General features: G+C 46.9%; 1 protein-coding gene across 1 annotated transcript; it reads right to left on the bottom strand.

Moving 5' to 3' along the window:
• Nucleotides 1-3,452: 3,452 nt before the first annotated feature.
• LOC134510478 (guanylyl cyclase-activating protein 1-like) lies at nucleotides 3,453-15,130 on the bottom strand. Its single transcript, XM_063323834.1, has 4 exons — nucleotides 14,795-15,130; nucleotides 10,961-11,110; nucleotides 8,336-8,426; nucleotides 3,453-7,323 (listed from the first exon to the last, which is right to left on the bottom strand). The coding sequence occupies exons 1-4, from the start codon at nucleotides 14,990-14,992 to the stop codon at nucleotides 7,196-7,198; spliced, it is 567 nt and encodes a 188-aa protein (XP_063179904.1). The 5' UTR covers nucleotides 14,993-15,130; the 3' UTR covers nucleotides 3,453-7,195.
• Nucleotides 15,131-15,592: the final 462 nt, after the last annotated feature.

Raw genomic sequence — 15,592 nt, 5'->3', positions numbered from 1 at the left:
CCCCCGTCGGCTTCCCTCAGAGCCCCCTTAGCCACCTCTCAGCCCCCCCGTTCAACTTCAGGGCCCCCTCAGCTCCGTTCACCACCCCTCGGGGGCCTACAATCCTCCCGTTCCCCTCAGGCTCCCTCAAGTCCCACCCTCAGCCCCCCCAGGCTCCTTCGGGATTCCCTCAGCCCCCCCCCCATCATCCCTCGAGGCACCCTCAGGCCTCCCTCCGCAACCCGCCATGTTCCCCACCGCCCCCCGCTCACTTTGATACGGTCCAGCTGCCTCACGACGTGCTCACGGCGGGCCCGCGGGCTGGGCCCGGCCAACCGAGTACGAGCCCGCCGGGCCGCGCTTTCCGTCCGGACGGCCCCGCTCCGATTTCGAGCTGCCCACCATTTTCCCCCGACCCTCTCCGCCTCCGGAGCGCCCCGGCCTGGACCGCCCATGCCGCGCGCCCATTGGCCACCGCCCGCCCCCCCTCCTCGGGCAGCCCCGCTCCATTGGTCCGTCGTTGCCGTCAATCCCCACCGCAGCCCACCCCCGGTGAGGCGATCGGACCAATGGGAGCGCGGTGAGGCGATCCGACCAATGGGAGCGCGGCGCCCGCGCTCTGATTGGCCCATACTCCCGCCCATCCGCCTGGGAGCGGTTGCCATGGTGAAGACGCCCAGGCCGGAGCCCGGGACCGTCGCCGTGGCAACGAGGTGGTGCGTCCGGGCCCGCCGGCGGGGAATTCACCTAAACCCGGCTTTTTCTCCTTAGAAACTTTATAGAATTGTGTGCAACAGCACAAAATAAACCCGTTGCGCGGCCCGGCCCCCACGCAGCGCTCCCTGGGGTCCGGCATTTCGAGGGCGAGCCGGGGTCTCGCAGCTCGGGGCGGGGAACCGGCCGCTACGGCTGCGAGTGCGCCAGCACCTGCGCGGCGGGGCGGGAGGCAGGGCCGGGGAGGACGGGGAGGGCGGGGAGGCGGGGCCAAGGGGGCGGGAGGTGGTTCAGGGGAGGGCCGGGAGGCGGGGCTGAGGGAACGGAAGAGGAGGGCGGAGAGGCGGGGCTGAGGGGGCAGCAGGCGTCTCTCCAGCTGCATACCGGCTTTTGGTCGAAAAGTCTTGAGCTGCGACGACCAGTACCCTCAGTGCACAGAGGTACTGCGCTCGCTGCCGCGTCCTTGCGGCCACACTCCGGTACTGGAGTAGGGAGGGGGGGCCGGGAGCCGCGCATGCGCAGTACAGCGGGCTCCAGAGTGCTCACTGCTGGCGAGCAGAAGCCGGTACTGGATCTCGGGCGGGAGGCGGGGCCGAGGAGGGTCGTATTTTCCCCAAATTGGTTTCGGCTGCACAAATCGAGGTGGATTTGGCTTTCCCGGGAGCCCGAAATTGGAAATTTCTTTGGCCTTCCCCCGGCAACCGCCTGTGCGGGGCCGGCGCCGCGGTACCGCGCTTGGCCCACGGAGCGGGGGGCAGCAGCGAGCGTGCGGTGAGGCGGGGACAGGGGACGTGGTCGAGACGGGGCAGGAGGCGGGGCCAGGGAGGGACAGAGGGCATGGCCACGGGGGATGGCCTAGACGGGCCGGGAGCGCGGCCACGGAGGGCGTGGCTGAGACTGGCGGGGGCGTGGCTAGGGAGGGCGGGGCTACAGCGCACGTGACGCTCCCTACCTTCAGGAACGGCCTTCGGCCGCCGGGCGGCAGCACTCCCTTAATTGTCCCGCTGTCGGCGCTCATTAGGGTGATGAGCGGTGACCGCTCTCAGCCCGCTTTAGTCCAGACGGGGACCGGAACCACTTATCGGCCTGCGGGGCTCCTGGCCCTGTCCGCACTCGCAGCCCAGGCAGCGGCAGCCAGAGCCTCTGCACCAAAAACCTGCAGAACAGGGGTTTTTGCCCCGGAACGAGTCCCAGGGACGCTGCATTGCTCCATGCCGGGCACCAGGGCCAGGGGAATGACAGCAGCAAGTCTGCCGGGGACCAGGGAGGGAGGTGGGAGTTGCGCCTTATCCACAACATCCAAATTGGTGATCTTTGCTTTCCTGCATGAAAATGTGGGGTTTTTTTGTTCCTCCTTTAAATCTACATAAATCCAGGTGGATTTAGCTTTCCCAGGAGCCCCAAATTGGGATATTTTCCCCAAAAAATTAGGGGGGGGTCCCCCCAACGCAGACCCAGAGTCAGGGGGTTTGGGTTATTTTTGTACTGTGGCAGCAGCTCCCGCTCGTGCGTGGCCCCACGGGGGAAAGTCCCTGCTTTGGGGAAATCGGCCCCAAATCGGGATGGGAAAAGGGGGAAAAGGAGAAGGGTGAAGGGGCGGCTTTGGGAATAAATCTTTAAAAAAACTTTTTATAGCCTAAACTCCTTTATATCGCGCAGAATCATGGAATCCATATAGAGATAGGTTTTTATTTTTAACTCCTTTTATATACAGAAATGCATATTATTTTTCAATAGATATAAAAATGAGAGCCTGTTCTCTATTTCAATGCGTCACACAGAGTTACAGGTTTTAACATTCTTTAACCACCACACCACCACCCCCCGAATTTTCAGACATTTTGGGGCTGCCCGGCCCCAGCCAGGAGCAGCTGAGCCGAGCGGGGCCACCCCTGCTGCCCCCGGCCGGGCACGGGCTCGGTCCCGAAAACCCCCCAGCGGCCCCGGGGCAGCGCTCGGCGCGGGGCCGCTGCCGCCCTCGCCCACCCCGGCAGGGCAGAGCCCGCATCCGCCGCCGGGGCTCCGGCCGGGGGATCCCACAACACGCCCCGGCGCGGCTCCCGCTGCCGCAGCGGAACGAAACTCCGACACCGGCCCCGCCGCGGCACTGCTGTGCACCGCGGGCGGCCCGGCCCCGCCCGTAATTGGCACCGCGGTGGGGAGAGGGACAGAGGCATAAAAACCTGCTGTGCTTTGGGCTGAGCTGGGCACTGAACGAACGAGAGCTTCTCTCTAACTTCTGCCCCCTCCCAGAAGAGAACGGAGACAGAATAAGGCAGACAGAGGCTCATGGGTCGAAAAGAAACTAAACTACTTTAATGAAATATTAACAGTAAAAATAAAAGATGATCATATTAATAAGAAAAAAAAAAGAAAAAATACAATATATTCAAAACCAGTATCAGAGTCCTCCTCAGAGACCGGTTGTTGAAGGAAGAGGCTGAGCTGTTGATCCCTCAACTTTTATACTGAGCACGATGCCCATGGGATGCAATAGCCCCGTGGTCAGCTTTGGGTCATCTCTGCCTTCATTGGTGCCCACTGAGCACCTCCATCACCCTCCTGTCCCAGCAGCACCTCCCCAACAGCAGTTACTGCCACCTGCCGCAGGCCCCTCAGATCAACCCCCACAGCCCCTATAGATCTCCCCTGTGCTTTACCCCCAGCCCTGCCCTAAAAATTCCCCCAGCCCTGCCCCATAACCCACCTTCACAGCACCCCCAGCCCTTCCCCATACATCCCCACAGCACTTGGCCTTGTTGAACCTCACACCATTGGCCTCGTCCCATTCATCCAGCCTGTCGAGATCCCTCTGTAGAGCCTTCAACCCACCAGCAGATCAACACTCCCGCCCAACTTGGTGTCCTCTGCAAACTGACTGAGGGTGCACTCGATCCCCTCCTCCAGGTCGTTGATAAAGACATTAAATAGAAGTGGCCACGACACTGAGCCCTGGCAAACACTGCTGTGACCGGCCACCGAGGGGATTGAACTCCATTCACCACCACTCTTTGCACCCAGACATCCAGCCAGTTTTTCACCCAACAAAGTGTATGCCCATCCAAGCCATGAGCAGCCAATTTTTCCAGGAGAATGCTGTGGGAAACTGTGCCAAAGGCTTTAGTAAAGTCTAGGCAGGCAACATCCACAGCCTTTCCCTCGTCCACACCACCCCTTTTCTCCCTGGACCAAAGAGCCCATGGGGATGGCCAGACAGCAGAGGCCCTGCGGGGAGGGCAGTCTCAGTCAGAGCAGGTGCTCAGGTCCCACCGAGATCCGAGCACCAAGCACCGCTCAGCCCCCAGCTCTCAGAAGGTTTCAAAAAACACAGGGCTGCTTCTTGAAAACGTCCCCATTCCTAAAGTCATGGATGCTTCCCCTTCCTAGAGGGGCCAGCCCAGAGCAGGCAGAACCACAGGCAGCGGAGCCAGAACTGATGCCGGCACTGGAGCATCACTGTGTGGGAAGGCAGCTGCCTGCAGAGGAACTCTCCTGACTAGAACAAGAGGATATCTGTTCAATGCTCAGAGTTAGTGAGGAGAAATCCGAGCTGAAGGTCTAAATTTTGATTTGAAGGCATTTTTTTAAGCCGATTTCTACCGTGTCATAGAATCATAGAATCACAGAGTGTGTTGGGGTGGAAGGGACCTTTAAAGGCCATCTAGTCCAACCCCCGTGGGAACAGGGACATCTTTAACTAGATCAGATTGCTCACGCCTGACCTTGAATGTCTCCAGGGTTGGGGCCTCCACCATCTCTCTGGGTAACCTGCTCCAGTGTCCTGGGGATAGGTGTTAGGCAGGGTTTTTAAATGATCCTGGAGGATGTGACATCTCCATGCTGGGTCCTTCCACCATTACCCACATGGTGGCCTGAGGAAGGGGTCATGGGCAAAAGGATTTCAAAGGCTCATGGGACATGCCCTCACTCCACACACCCACACACCACAATCACAGAGAAAGTCCATGCAAGTCCATGACAAGCGCATCCAATGTGATAACTTCAACACTTAACATCCTAATCACATTCCCTAGTCCTAAACCCCTAACTCAAAACCCTCACCCTAACCCACAGAAGTTGCAGAGTTCCCATCCTTGGAGATATTCAAAAACCCTAATGTGTTGAATCCAAACCATAGCTCTAGATTCTATTCTCCTGCTCCTAATTCTTCAATTCTTCTATCAAAGGGAACAGTTCCAATATATGCTTATTGTACATTTTTTTAATCTTAACTGTATAAAGAAAGACAAGTAGGACAGAAAACAATTATCTCCCCTTTACAGAGATTTCCTCTTCCCCTCCCCAGTCTCCCTTCCCATAGCTTTTGACAAAGGCACATATACTGCCAGATTGGTCTCAAAGAACATGCTGGCTGCAGAGCCAAAAACCAGTGAAATCATTCAGTAACAGAAGAACAGAAACATTTAGAACAAAAGACACGTCTGCAACTTAGGGTAGCTGTAGCATGATGTGGTTTTTTTGTCTATTACAAATGTCATAACTGCATCTTAGCTAGGAAATAGTCCAGCGTCATCAGCAATGACAGCTAAGGAAGAAGCAGTTTTTATAATGTCTATTTAAAAAAAAATGAAAATTAAACTATGTTTACAAATATTCAGGATTATTTCCGCAAATGTACTGTGTACATGTCCTTCTCCTTTAGGTACATCAAGAAGATTTTGTACAGTGTGTATAGCAACTTGCTGCAATACTGCTGCCAGCTGCAACTTCTTGGTGATTTCTTTAATATATGCTGCACTTACAAAAATTCTTTACTTTCCTAAGAACTAAAAATAGTTTTTTAGCTGTATGCCAGATGATAATAAAAATGCAGTTTTACTTGTAACTGACTCAAAAAAATGCAGAAGACTGAGGACTGGTAACAGACACAGGACGGGTTCAACAGGGTCTTGAAAATCTCTGCCTTCCTCAGTCCAAAGGAGCAGCAGTCAAACAGCAGACGCTCATAAATATCCTCTGAAGAACCGAGCAAGGTTTGCCAATAGCCAGGTTGTGATTCCTCTCAGAAGCTCTAAGACTGCAGACGTGTATATGCCAGTGGGACCTGGAGTAAGACCCCGCCTGGTGCCTGCTCTAAATGTGATCACTCACTCTCTCAAGCTCCGCTGACAACGCTGACTAAATCTCCCTTGACTTAGATGACAGCCTACACACATTGTTCGGTATACATATGTACATCACAGAAACTTAAATATAAGCAAGATTAAGTCCACTCAAAAGTCTTCTTGTTACAGGTCTGCAAGTTCTTCCTCCTGCACAGGAAAAACATGCCCAATTATGGCATAGGCACTCTGATGAACTTTTCCCGCATTATTCTTACCTTCTGGTTCTCTCTCCAGATTCAAAGGAACTTCTATTTGTGACCTTACCTAATGTCGTGGTTTGGGCCTCAAACCAGGACACCTAATGTTAGTGAACAAGACACAGTTTGCTCTGTTTCTATCCATGCTACATCACTCTTCCCATCGTGTACAAAGACAGAGAGTCATTTGTGGCAGCACTGATATAGAGTATCAACTTCACTCCACTATTTACATGGACAGCAGAATTCACAAGCCACCTTGCTGAGTTGTTTCTTTTGCTTCTTAGGTTTTCTCCCCAAGAATAAAAAGAAAGACCAATAAAGGATGTGTGAAGCAACAATATTAGGATCATCTCCACATACTTAATTTATTCAGTTGTATGAGAGGAGAGTAGTAGGACAATGAGTGTAAAAGAGATTTGATCTCTCAGGTAATTCTTTTGCTTTGGGTAACTGAGTAGCATATTTTCTCTGGTTACAAAAGCTGCCCCTAAACTATTGACTTGTTTAGTAAAGAGTTCTTTGATCACAGAACGCTGCAAACAGCAGCATTACTGACAGGGCAGTTGGGAACAGATTTGTCACTATCAGCCTCAAAGACTGATTTTTCTTTCAGGTCTTGAGATCTTATGAATAAAGCTATGTCTGTAGAGACTACCAAATCCAAGAGCATCTGGTGTGGACAAATACACTGGTGTTCATGATCTAATACCATGACAAGAACAGTGGAAGTTACACTCCTTTGATAGTTCTCTACATTGATAACAGTTTGAAGCGCCTCTTTTGTACACATCAGAAATTCTCCACACTCCATCATCCAGTTCTGTTACTGCTTTTCACAAACTTAGCATTACTTTGAGTCCATTGCAAAGTGACAATCTGGGACACAGAATAAAGAGGAAATTTGTGCCCTGAAATTTGGCCTTTAAATTTGAAGAAGTCAGGTCAAATACTGCCACCCTTATTCAGTTTTTCTGAACCTACCCTGCATGCATGGGGTGAGTTTCAGTATTTGTACAGGAACATGCACTCAGATACACAAATACAGCAGTGTCTTTCTGTTCCTACTTCCATATGTGTGTTTATGAAAATGTTGTTTGTTTTAAAAAATGCTGTCTCTCCTTTCCGGTGTGCGCACACCCTTCTGTCTATTGGCACAGCGTTTTCTCCCAGCTTGATTTATACACTATGTCGACGGTTGTTGATCATGGCCACAATGTGTGTCAGGTCCAAACTTTTCATCATAACCTCCATGAACTCGTCGTCTTTTCTTGCTCCCTCCACAAATTCATCCAGAGAAAGTTCACCTGTGTCAGACAGACAGAAGGCATCGGAATCATGCCAATACACATTTGAAAAGGAAAAGGAGTACAGTAATCTAAGCTTCCTTTTTTTTTTCCCCACACACAAGGGAAATGGTACATAAGAAGGAATAGAGGAAGTGAGGAAGTGCACAGCTAAGGTTTTGGGTTTTGTCAGAGTTAGGTTGATGGTTGGACTAGATGATCTGAAAGGTCCCTTCCAACCTAGGCAATTCTATGATTCTGTGACGCTAAGAACTTCCTATAAATACGGCTAGATTAACTGTCTCCTTTTTGGCCTAACCTGTCATAGTCCTAACCTGCTCCATGCTTGTTGATTTTCATGTTTAAAAGAACTGACAGAAGGAAGCTGTGAAAGGCAGAAATAGGTTTTCTGTCCTAAGCCAAAAAGCCTTTGTGCAATGAACCAGCTCGGCAGAGTTCTTCTGGAATAAAAAAAGAGCCCACCAGAAGGTAATGAGCACATGAAGTAGCAAGGAAAGAAAAATCTCTCAGGGACATAGAGCAACTACAGGGGCATTAACCAACTTTTGACTGACTGGTCCATAGCACTTCACTTGCTGGCTGTACCGCCTGTAGCAGGCCCAGTGAAGAAATTCTGAATTTCGAGATTAAATTCCAGTTTTTTCTTTCCCTGCTGCTGAAATACTTTGGAGCAGTTGTGGACATCTGTTAGTATTTCCCACTTCTAACTCTGACATAAGCTTCACAGCAACATAAAAAAGGCAAAAAAAAACCACTTCAAAAGCCCACTACCAAACTCACGTGGACAGAACATAGCTGAGACTTAGTACAGGGAACAAATCCTCTCATACTGATTATGCAAGGAGAAAAAAACCCTAGCAAAAGTCATGGAGAATGCGTTACTGGATGAGAATTCATATAACAAGCAAAGATAAAACGAAGAGGCATAAAGTTCAATCAAGAAGGGAAGACATGGGTGTCTCTCTGTAGCACAGAGACCATCTGAGTAGGATGACAAAGACAGGAATCTTACCATCTCCATTCACATCAATTTTGTTGAAGACTCGGTTGGTGAACTCTTCTGCACTAGTTTCATGGTCACCACCATTAATAGCTCGAATAGCCTAAAAGAAAAGAGCAAGAATAGGAAGCTGCCTAATGGCTACCAAAAGGATAGACTGATTCCACTGCACCCTGTCAGTGTAGATTCAGAAGATGACAGTCATGCCTGGTACCTTCTCCATACAAGTGAACCACCACCATAGGAAAACACAGAAGAAATCATCAGGCCTTACAGTTGGCATTGAAGGGTGCAAACGGAGCATGGTTCTGGAGTATGGAATGAGCAATGAAACCCAGAGGATCACACTAAATCTGCTTAGGTAAAGGTTAAACGCTGCAGAAATGGCAGAATCAGGATCCACCTAATTGATTCACTTTCTATTACCCTATGGTCCACCAAGCCCAATAAACAGCATCAAACACCCTCTGCATGTGACATTATGAAATTCCTTTGTTATGTGCCATGGTCATTTAGTTCTGTTCTTGTTTTCCCTATTTCCATTTATATACTGCTTCCTGTGTGTCCTGCTTCTCCCTAAAGCTCACTGGAAATTAATTTTCAGCTTGAGAAAGTTTGAGCATTATTCACTACTGTTTACTACAATTCGTCTCATTCGTAACCATATAGTGCAGGGTTCTCTTTCTTTCCATACCTAATTGTTTTCTTGCTTAAGGATGTCCATGAATTATGTGATTCCATAGCCTTCATATTGATTCTAAGACTATTCATTTTCTACATTTTACTTTCCAATTTTTGGTAAGTTTCTGAATTCTTTTTCAAATTACATTTTACTAAAACTAAGTGTCACCTCAGCAACTTCCTAAGGCTGCCAAAAAGACACTGAACTACACCCACAAAATTCAAAGGGCAGTAAATCAGTTATCACCCACAGGATTTTTTTCTCAAGAGCTCTGTGTTAAACAATTACTATCTGTTCTTTCACTTATATGTCTGAGTATTTTTATTGCAAGCTATTAGTAGGAGGTTATATATTATTACAGTTACTGATTTGGTTTAGTCTCTTCAATGCCCAGCACTAAAATTCATATCCAGATGAGAATGCATTACTAACATCTTATAAATGGTTTTATTTGTGGACAGCTCAGGCTTCAGATCTTTATCAAATTCATTTTCTGACCTTTCTTATTCAGAAATGTAAATTATTTAGGGTCATTGAATCTTTCCTGCACCTTTCTAGTTTCCTAGTCTCTACAGAATAATTTGAACTTCCAGCATGATTCATTCTGAGATATTCATAAGGTCATGTTATTGCCTGTAATTCCAACACCTTCCACAATAGCTATTTGCATACAATCTTTTCCATTGACAGTCATTCTTCTTCAAACTATTTGCCAAAGTCAGAAATGTTTTATTACGTTGACATTTAGGAGCTGGTTCTAAAAAGCAAGCTGGGAGTAACTCTCCAACTACTATTCACATGGGGAAAAAAACAGATGAAGGACACATTTCAGAGACTGCAACTGGCAGTCACGGAGTTTGAAGTCTTGGAAAGTGCAATTTAGGTCCTAGGCAGCTAAAACAATTTTATATAGTTAGCTATGCTGTAACATACATTGCAGTGGTAAAGAAGAGTCTGTCAAGTCTGCTTACTGACTTGGATAGATTGGACCGATGAGCCAATGCTCATGGAATGAGCTTCAACAAGGCCAAGTGCCGGGTCCTGCACTTGGGCCACAACAGCCCCATGCATCACTACAGGCTTGGGGAAGTGTGGCTGGAGAGCTGCCCGGCAGAAAAGGACCTGGGGGTTCTAATTGACGAGCGGCTGAACATGAGCCAGCAGTGTTCCCAGGTGGCCAAGAAAGCCAATGCCATCCTGGCTTGTATTAGAAATAGTGTGACCAGCAGAAGGAGGGAGGTGATTGTCCCCCTGTACTCAGCACTGGGCAGGCCACACCTGGAGTATTGTGTCCGGTTCTGGGCACCTCAAGATGAGAGAGATCTCGAGGTGCTGGAGCGAGTGCAGAGGAGGGCAACAAAGCTGGTGAAGGGCCTGGAGAATAAATCTGACGAGGAGCGATTGAGGGAGCTGGGACTGTTTAGTTTGAGGAAGAGGAGGCTGAGGGGAGACCTCATCACTCTCTACAACGACTTGAAAGGACATTGTAGAGAGGTTGGTGCTGGTCTCTTCTCACAGGTAATTAGCAATAGAACAAGAGGGAATGGGTTCAAGCTGCATCAGGCTAGGTTTAGGCTGGACATTAGGAAAAAATTCTTCCCAGAAAGAGTGGTCAGACACTGGAATAGGCTGCCCAGGGAGGTGGTGGAGTCACCATCCCTGAATGTGTTTAAGACTTGTTTAGATGTGGTGTTAAGGGATATGGTGTAAGGGAGAACTTTGTAGAGTGGAGTTGATGGTTGGACTCGATGATCCCAAGGGTCTTTTCCAACCTAAATGATTCTATGATTCTATGATTCTACTGGACTATGAGATTGTGGGGAATTCTGCTAAAAGAAAGAATGCTGCTAAAGAAGGTCTTATCCATGATCAGCCATATGGGGAATAGTGAAAGTCTTACTTGTGTGGTGGAATTTGTCTTTAAGAGGAAAGAACACAGACCCCTGGAGACTCACCTTAATGATGTTGAGCAATTCATGTCGATCAATGCAGCCATTGCCGTCCACATCATAGAGCTTGAAATACCACCGCAATTTCTGCTCCATCTTCCCACGGAGAACAAGGCTGAGGGCAGCCACGTATTCCATGAAGTCAATATATCCATCCTGTGGGAAAATGAAAACCAAATTGTGACAAGAACAAACTGAAAGAGTTATGGCTCTGGAGGTGTTTTACCTTAATGCTCTTTAGATTCACAGCTAAAAGAGAAAGGAAAACAAATGGCACAGGGACTCGGATTTAGGGAAAAGCTTTAGTACGTGTACACACACACACACTCTCCACTCTGAAAAAAAAAAAAAAAGTGACTGAAGATAGTTTTTAAAATCCATAGAACATGTTTTGATAGCTGAAAAAATTGTTCTGTACTTAGGTTTTTAAACATTCAATTTCTTAAATCTACAAAGAAACTCAAAAAGCTCTTGTTTCCTCGGCAAAAAAAATGCTGGATAGTAAAGGTTCATAATCTCTTGATATAACACTGGATAAAATTTGAAGTGGTTAAAAAGAAACAACAAATAAAGTGCCTGTCTCTGGCAAAGATTCCAAATAACTACTTCAACAAATTACAGAGCAAAAAACCGAAACTTTCATTTATTGAGGTATTTAAACGAAGTTATATGCCTTTATGGAATGGACGTAAATAAATATATGTAAAAGGTAAAGGTAGGTGGACTAGCAGAGCACTACTGTTTTACAGCAAGGATCACAACATTTTAAAATATTAATTCAGGGTCACTGTAGTACTCTCCTTATGTGAGTTTTTCATAACTTCATTGAGCAAAGTCACATAAAACAAGATAACCAGCTCTAAAGGTGGGAAGGAGGGCATGACCGCAATTTATAAAATAACTATTTAAAATTTATCCTCTACGTCCTCAGCAGAGGTCCCGAGAGCAAATGATTCCATCCATCATCAATGTCTGTACTATTACAAGGTGCTCTTCCTCTGGGTGCTCTTGTTCCTTGCCCTCGTTTATAAAAGGAGCTTAGATTAAGTGGCTAAGTACTAACAGGCTAAGATTAACTCATGTAGGTCCATCTCCACTAGCTGCCACACATTTACTTCATGACCCTTGAGATCACTATCACTTTATTTAGAAGATAGCTTTTTACCTTTGTATGACCAAATTTGAATATGAGAGTCTTCTTAAAACATTGTTTACTGCATAACATGGGCCTCACAGGAGAACTTTGGAATGCGTAACATCCTTGAACAAATTTTAAAGTCCTTAAAGATCCCAAGAAATCACAGAGGTAAAGACTTGCGCAAGAACTGTAAACGTGTCAGTTTAGTTTATAAAACTCCTTCTCATCACCATCATCATCCTGGGCACAGAGAACTTTACGATGAGAATCACAGAATCACAGAATGGTAGGGGTTGGAAGGGACCTCTGGAGATCATCTGACCAGCCCCCCTGACAAAGCAGGGTCACCCAGAGCAGGACGGACAGGAACGCATTCGGGTGGGTTTGGAATATCTCCAGAGAAGGAGACTCTGCAGCCTCTCTGGGCAGCCTGTGCCAGGGCTCTGGTGCCCTCCCAGTAAAGAAGTTTTTCCTCATGTTGAGACGGAATTTCCGGTGTTCCAGCTTGTGCCCGTTGCCCCTTGTCCTGTCACCAGGCACCACTGAGAAGAGTCTGACCCCATCCTCTTGACACCCGCCCTTTAGCTATTGATGAGCACTGATGAGATCCTCTCTCAGTCTTCTCTTCTCCAGGCCGAACAGCACCACATCTCTCAGCCTTTCCTCATAAGAGAGATGGTCCAGTCCCTTGATCATCTTCGTAGCCTCCGCTGGACTCTCTCCAGCAGTTCGCTGTCCTTCTTGAACTGGGGGGCCCAGAACTGGACACAGTGCTCCAGATGTGGCCTCCCCAGGGCAAAGCAGAGGGGGAGGATGACCTCCCGCGACCTGGTGGCCACACTCTTTTTTAATGCACCCCAGGAGACCACTGGCCTTCTTGGCCACAAGGGCACATTGCTGCCTCATGGTCAATTTGTCGTCTGCCAGGACTCCAAGGTCTCTCTCTGCAGAGCTGCTTTCCATCAGGTCAGTGCCCAAACTGTACTGGTACATGGGTATATTACCGGTTTAGTAATGGTGTCTAACAGAGACAGAAATCCTCCATCTCCTGTACACGCTGTCCTTCTTAAATGGATTAATACTGATAATTTTCAAGGCTCAGTTACACTAGTATCTCACTACATTTCTGTAACACAAACAATTTTTTAATTGGTCTTAATAATGATTACCTGCAGCTTCAGTATAAGAATACTTGCTGAGATTTGCAGTCATTTCCAGTCATTATATCCACCACAAGACCTGAGCTACCTTAATGGAGCCTAGTTACTCCTCTCTTGCCTTTAAAGATTTTGTAATATTCCTTAGCATTCCTTATTGTCTAAACCAACGTTCTTTGCTCGGTCCCTAGGCTTTCCTTCTTCAAAACCGACCCAAAACCCCCCACCTGTTTCACATGTCTCTGTGACTAGTTCCTCCTCAACTCACAGAACCTTGGAGCAGAGCACAAAGCTGAATTTTCACAGGCTGCCTTAAAACCAGATTTCTCTGTCATTGAGATACAGGCCTGCAAGCATAGGCTTAAGTATATATGGATTTTTTTTAAAAAGGAAAAAGTGAGGGGCATTGTATGGTTAAAGAAATTATGGGAGCTACTGTTTCTTACCTTAGAGACAGCCAGTAGTTGCCTGCCACAGTAAGGAATACTACCTACCTCCTAACTACTGCTATATGCTATACCTCTGTCCTGGCTTCAGCTGTGATAGAGTTAATTTTCTTTTTAGTTGTTGCTAATTGACATTTATACTATACAAAGACTTTTTCAGCTTCCCGGAGAAGCTGAGAAGCAGCATACACAGAACAATGGAATGGCCAATGAAATATTCTGTACCATAGATGTCATGTATATAAATGGGGGTTGGCCAGGGAGGAAGAATCGATGATCACTGCTTGGGACGGGCTGGGCAAACAATTTACTGAGTGCTGAGAGTTATTTGTGTTGTATTACTTTATCTCGTATATTATTTTACCACCATTATTGTTATTGTTATTTTTCTGTTATTGTTCTATTAAACTGTCTTTACCTCAACCCATGAGGTTTATTCCCTATCCTTTCCCCTCCTTTTGTCCGTCTTCTCCCTGCCCTTCTGGGGGAAGGGGGGAAAACTGCATGAGCAGCTGCGTAGTCCTGGCTGCCGGCTGGAGTTAAACCACAACAACCTCCTAGCACTGAGGAGAGCCACACAGATTGTCTGTCCACACAGTATTAACTTCAGCTGCCAAATACCTGGAAATTACATCTTCTGTAAATGTTATAATGATTTCTATTGTGTTTGGTTCCTGTAGTCTCTACTAGCTAATACAGGTGGATTTTAAAATAATAAGAACATAAGAATAAGAATAAGAATAAGAATAAGAACAAGAACAAGAACAAGAACAAGAATAAGAATGAAATCTTCTTTCATTAGTATTTTGCTAGTAAAACAAGGGGAAGTCAATTAATACACAATCAGGAATTCTCAAAATTCAAACATAAACTTGCACAAGGTAGTTAGATAATAAGGTGTTATTATCTATGGTTACGTTATCTATGTTATTATCTATGCACATTAATTTGCTCCTTGCATTTAGCTACTTTACATTACTGTCCCTCTGCAGCTTTCCACAGCAATGTTTGTAAGAGAAAAACAAGGACTCTAAAAGTGCAGGAGCTGGTTTGCTGTTAAGCAGCACGAGGCAGTTAATTTTCTTGCCAGAGGACTCACCTTGTTCATATCAAATGTGCGGAACATCTGCTCAATGTACTCATTGGCCTCTGGATCCAGCCCTCGAAGCCCAAAGAACTGTTTAAATTCATACTCCGTCAGCTGTCCAGAGGGGCACTCCGTCATGAACTTTTTGTACCAGTGGTGGATCTCAACAGCCTGCAGATCATCCACTGTTGAGCTACTATTGTTCCCCATGCGTATGTGTGGTCAGAAAAAGGATGCTACAGAAACAATCCTTTTCCTCCTGCTGCTCTCACAGCACTGCCTGTCTGCTTCTGTCACGCTTGACGTTAGTTGTCAGTTAAGTGAGGGCTCTAACTTTCCATGAGCCAATTATAAATATTAATCTGCTTAGAGGCTGATTTACAAACCTGAAAGTTTCAATGGTACAAACAGTCTTCTTAGAATGGAAAGGAAGTGCAAAATAATCTAGCAAATCACTGCTATTTCAGGAGCCAAATCAGAGAGGGTGAGAAGGTTAATCAGACACTGACATCAGGAGCTATACTGGTTTGGTAGACTACCCTATTTTTAATCTTGATATATTTATACATGAAGATAAGAGGAAAAGGCTACAAGATGTGGGATTTGAGGTGAAGTAGGATTGGAGAGTATGTTTTCTCAAATAGAAATGTTGAATTACTTAGTGTATAGGACCAGAAAGTGTTACAGAAGTAGCCCATCATAAATGTTAGGCTATGTGGAAAAAAGCTCATCTCTATATACACAAAGGGGCACATAAGAACAATGGCAGGTGGGGGCACCCAAACAATCCTCTGACCTGGCTAATCCCAG

This window comes from Chroicocephalus ridibundus, chromosome 1 (assembly GCF_963924245.1).
Source record: "Chroicocephalus ridibundus chromosome 1, bChrRid1.1, whole genome shotgun sequence".
NCBI classification, from domain to species: Eukaryota; Metazoa; Chordata; class Aves; order Charadriiformes; family Laridae; genus Chroicocephalus; species Chroicocephalus ridibundus.
The sequence above is the reverse complement of the archived record's forward strand: the minus strand, read 5'-3'. Positions and strand labels throughout refer to the sequence as shown.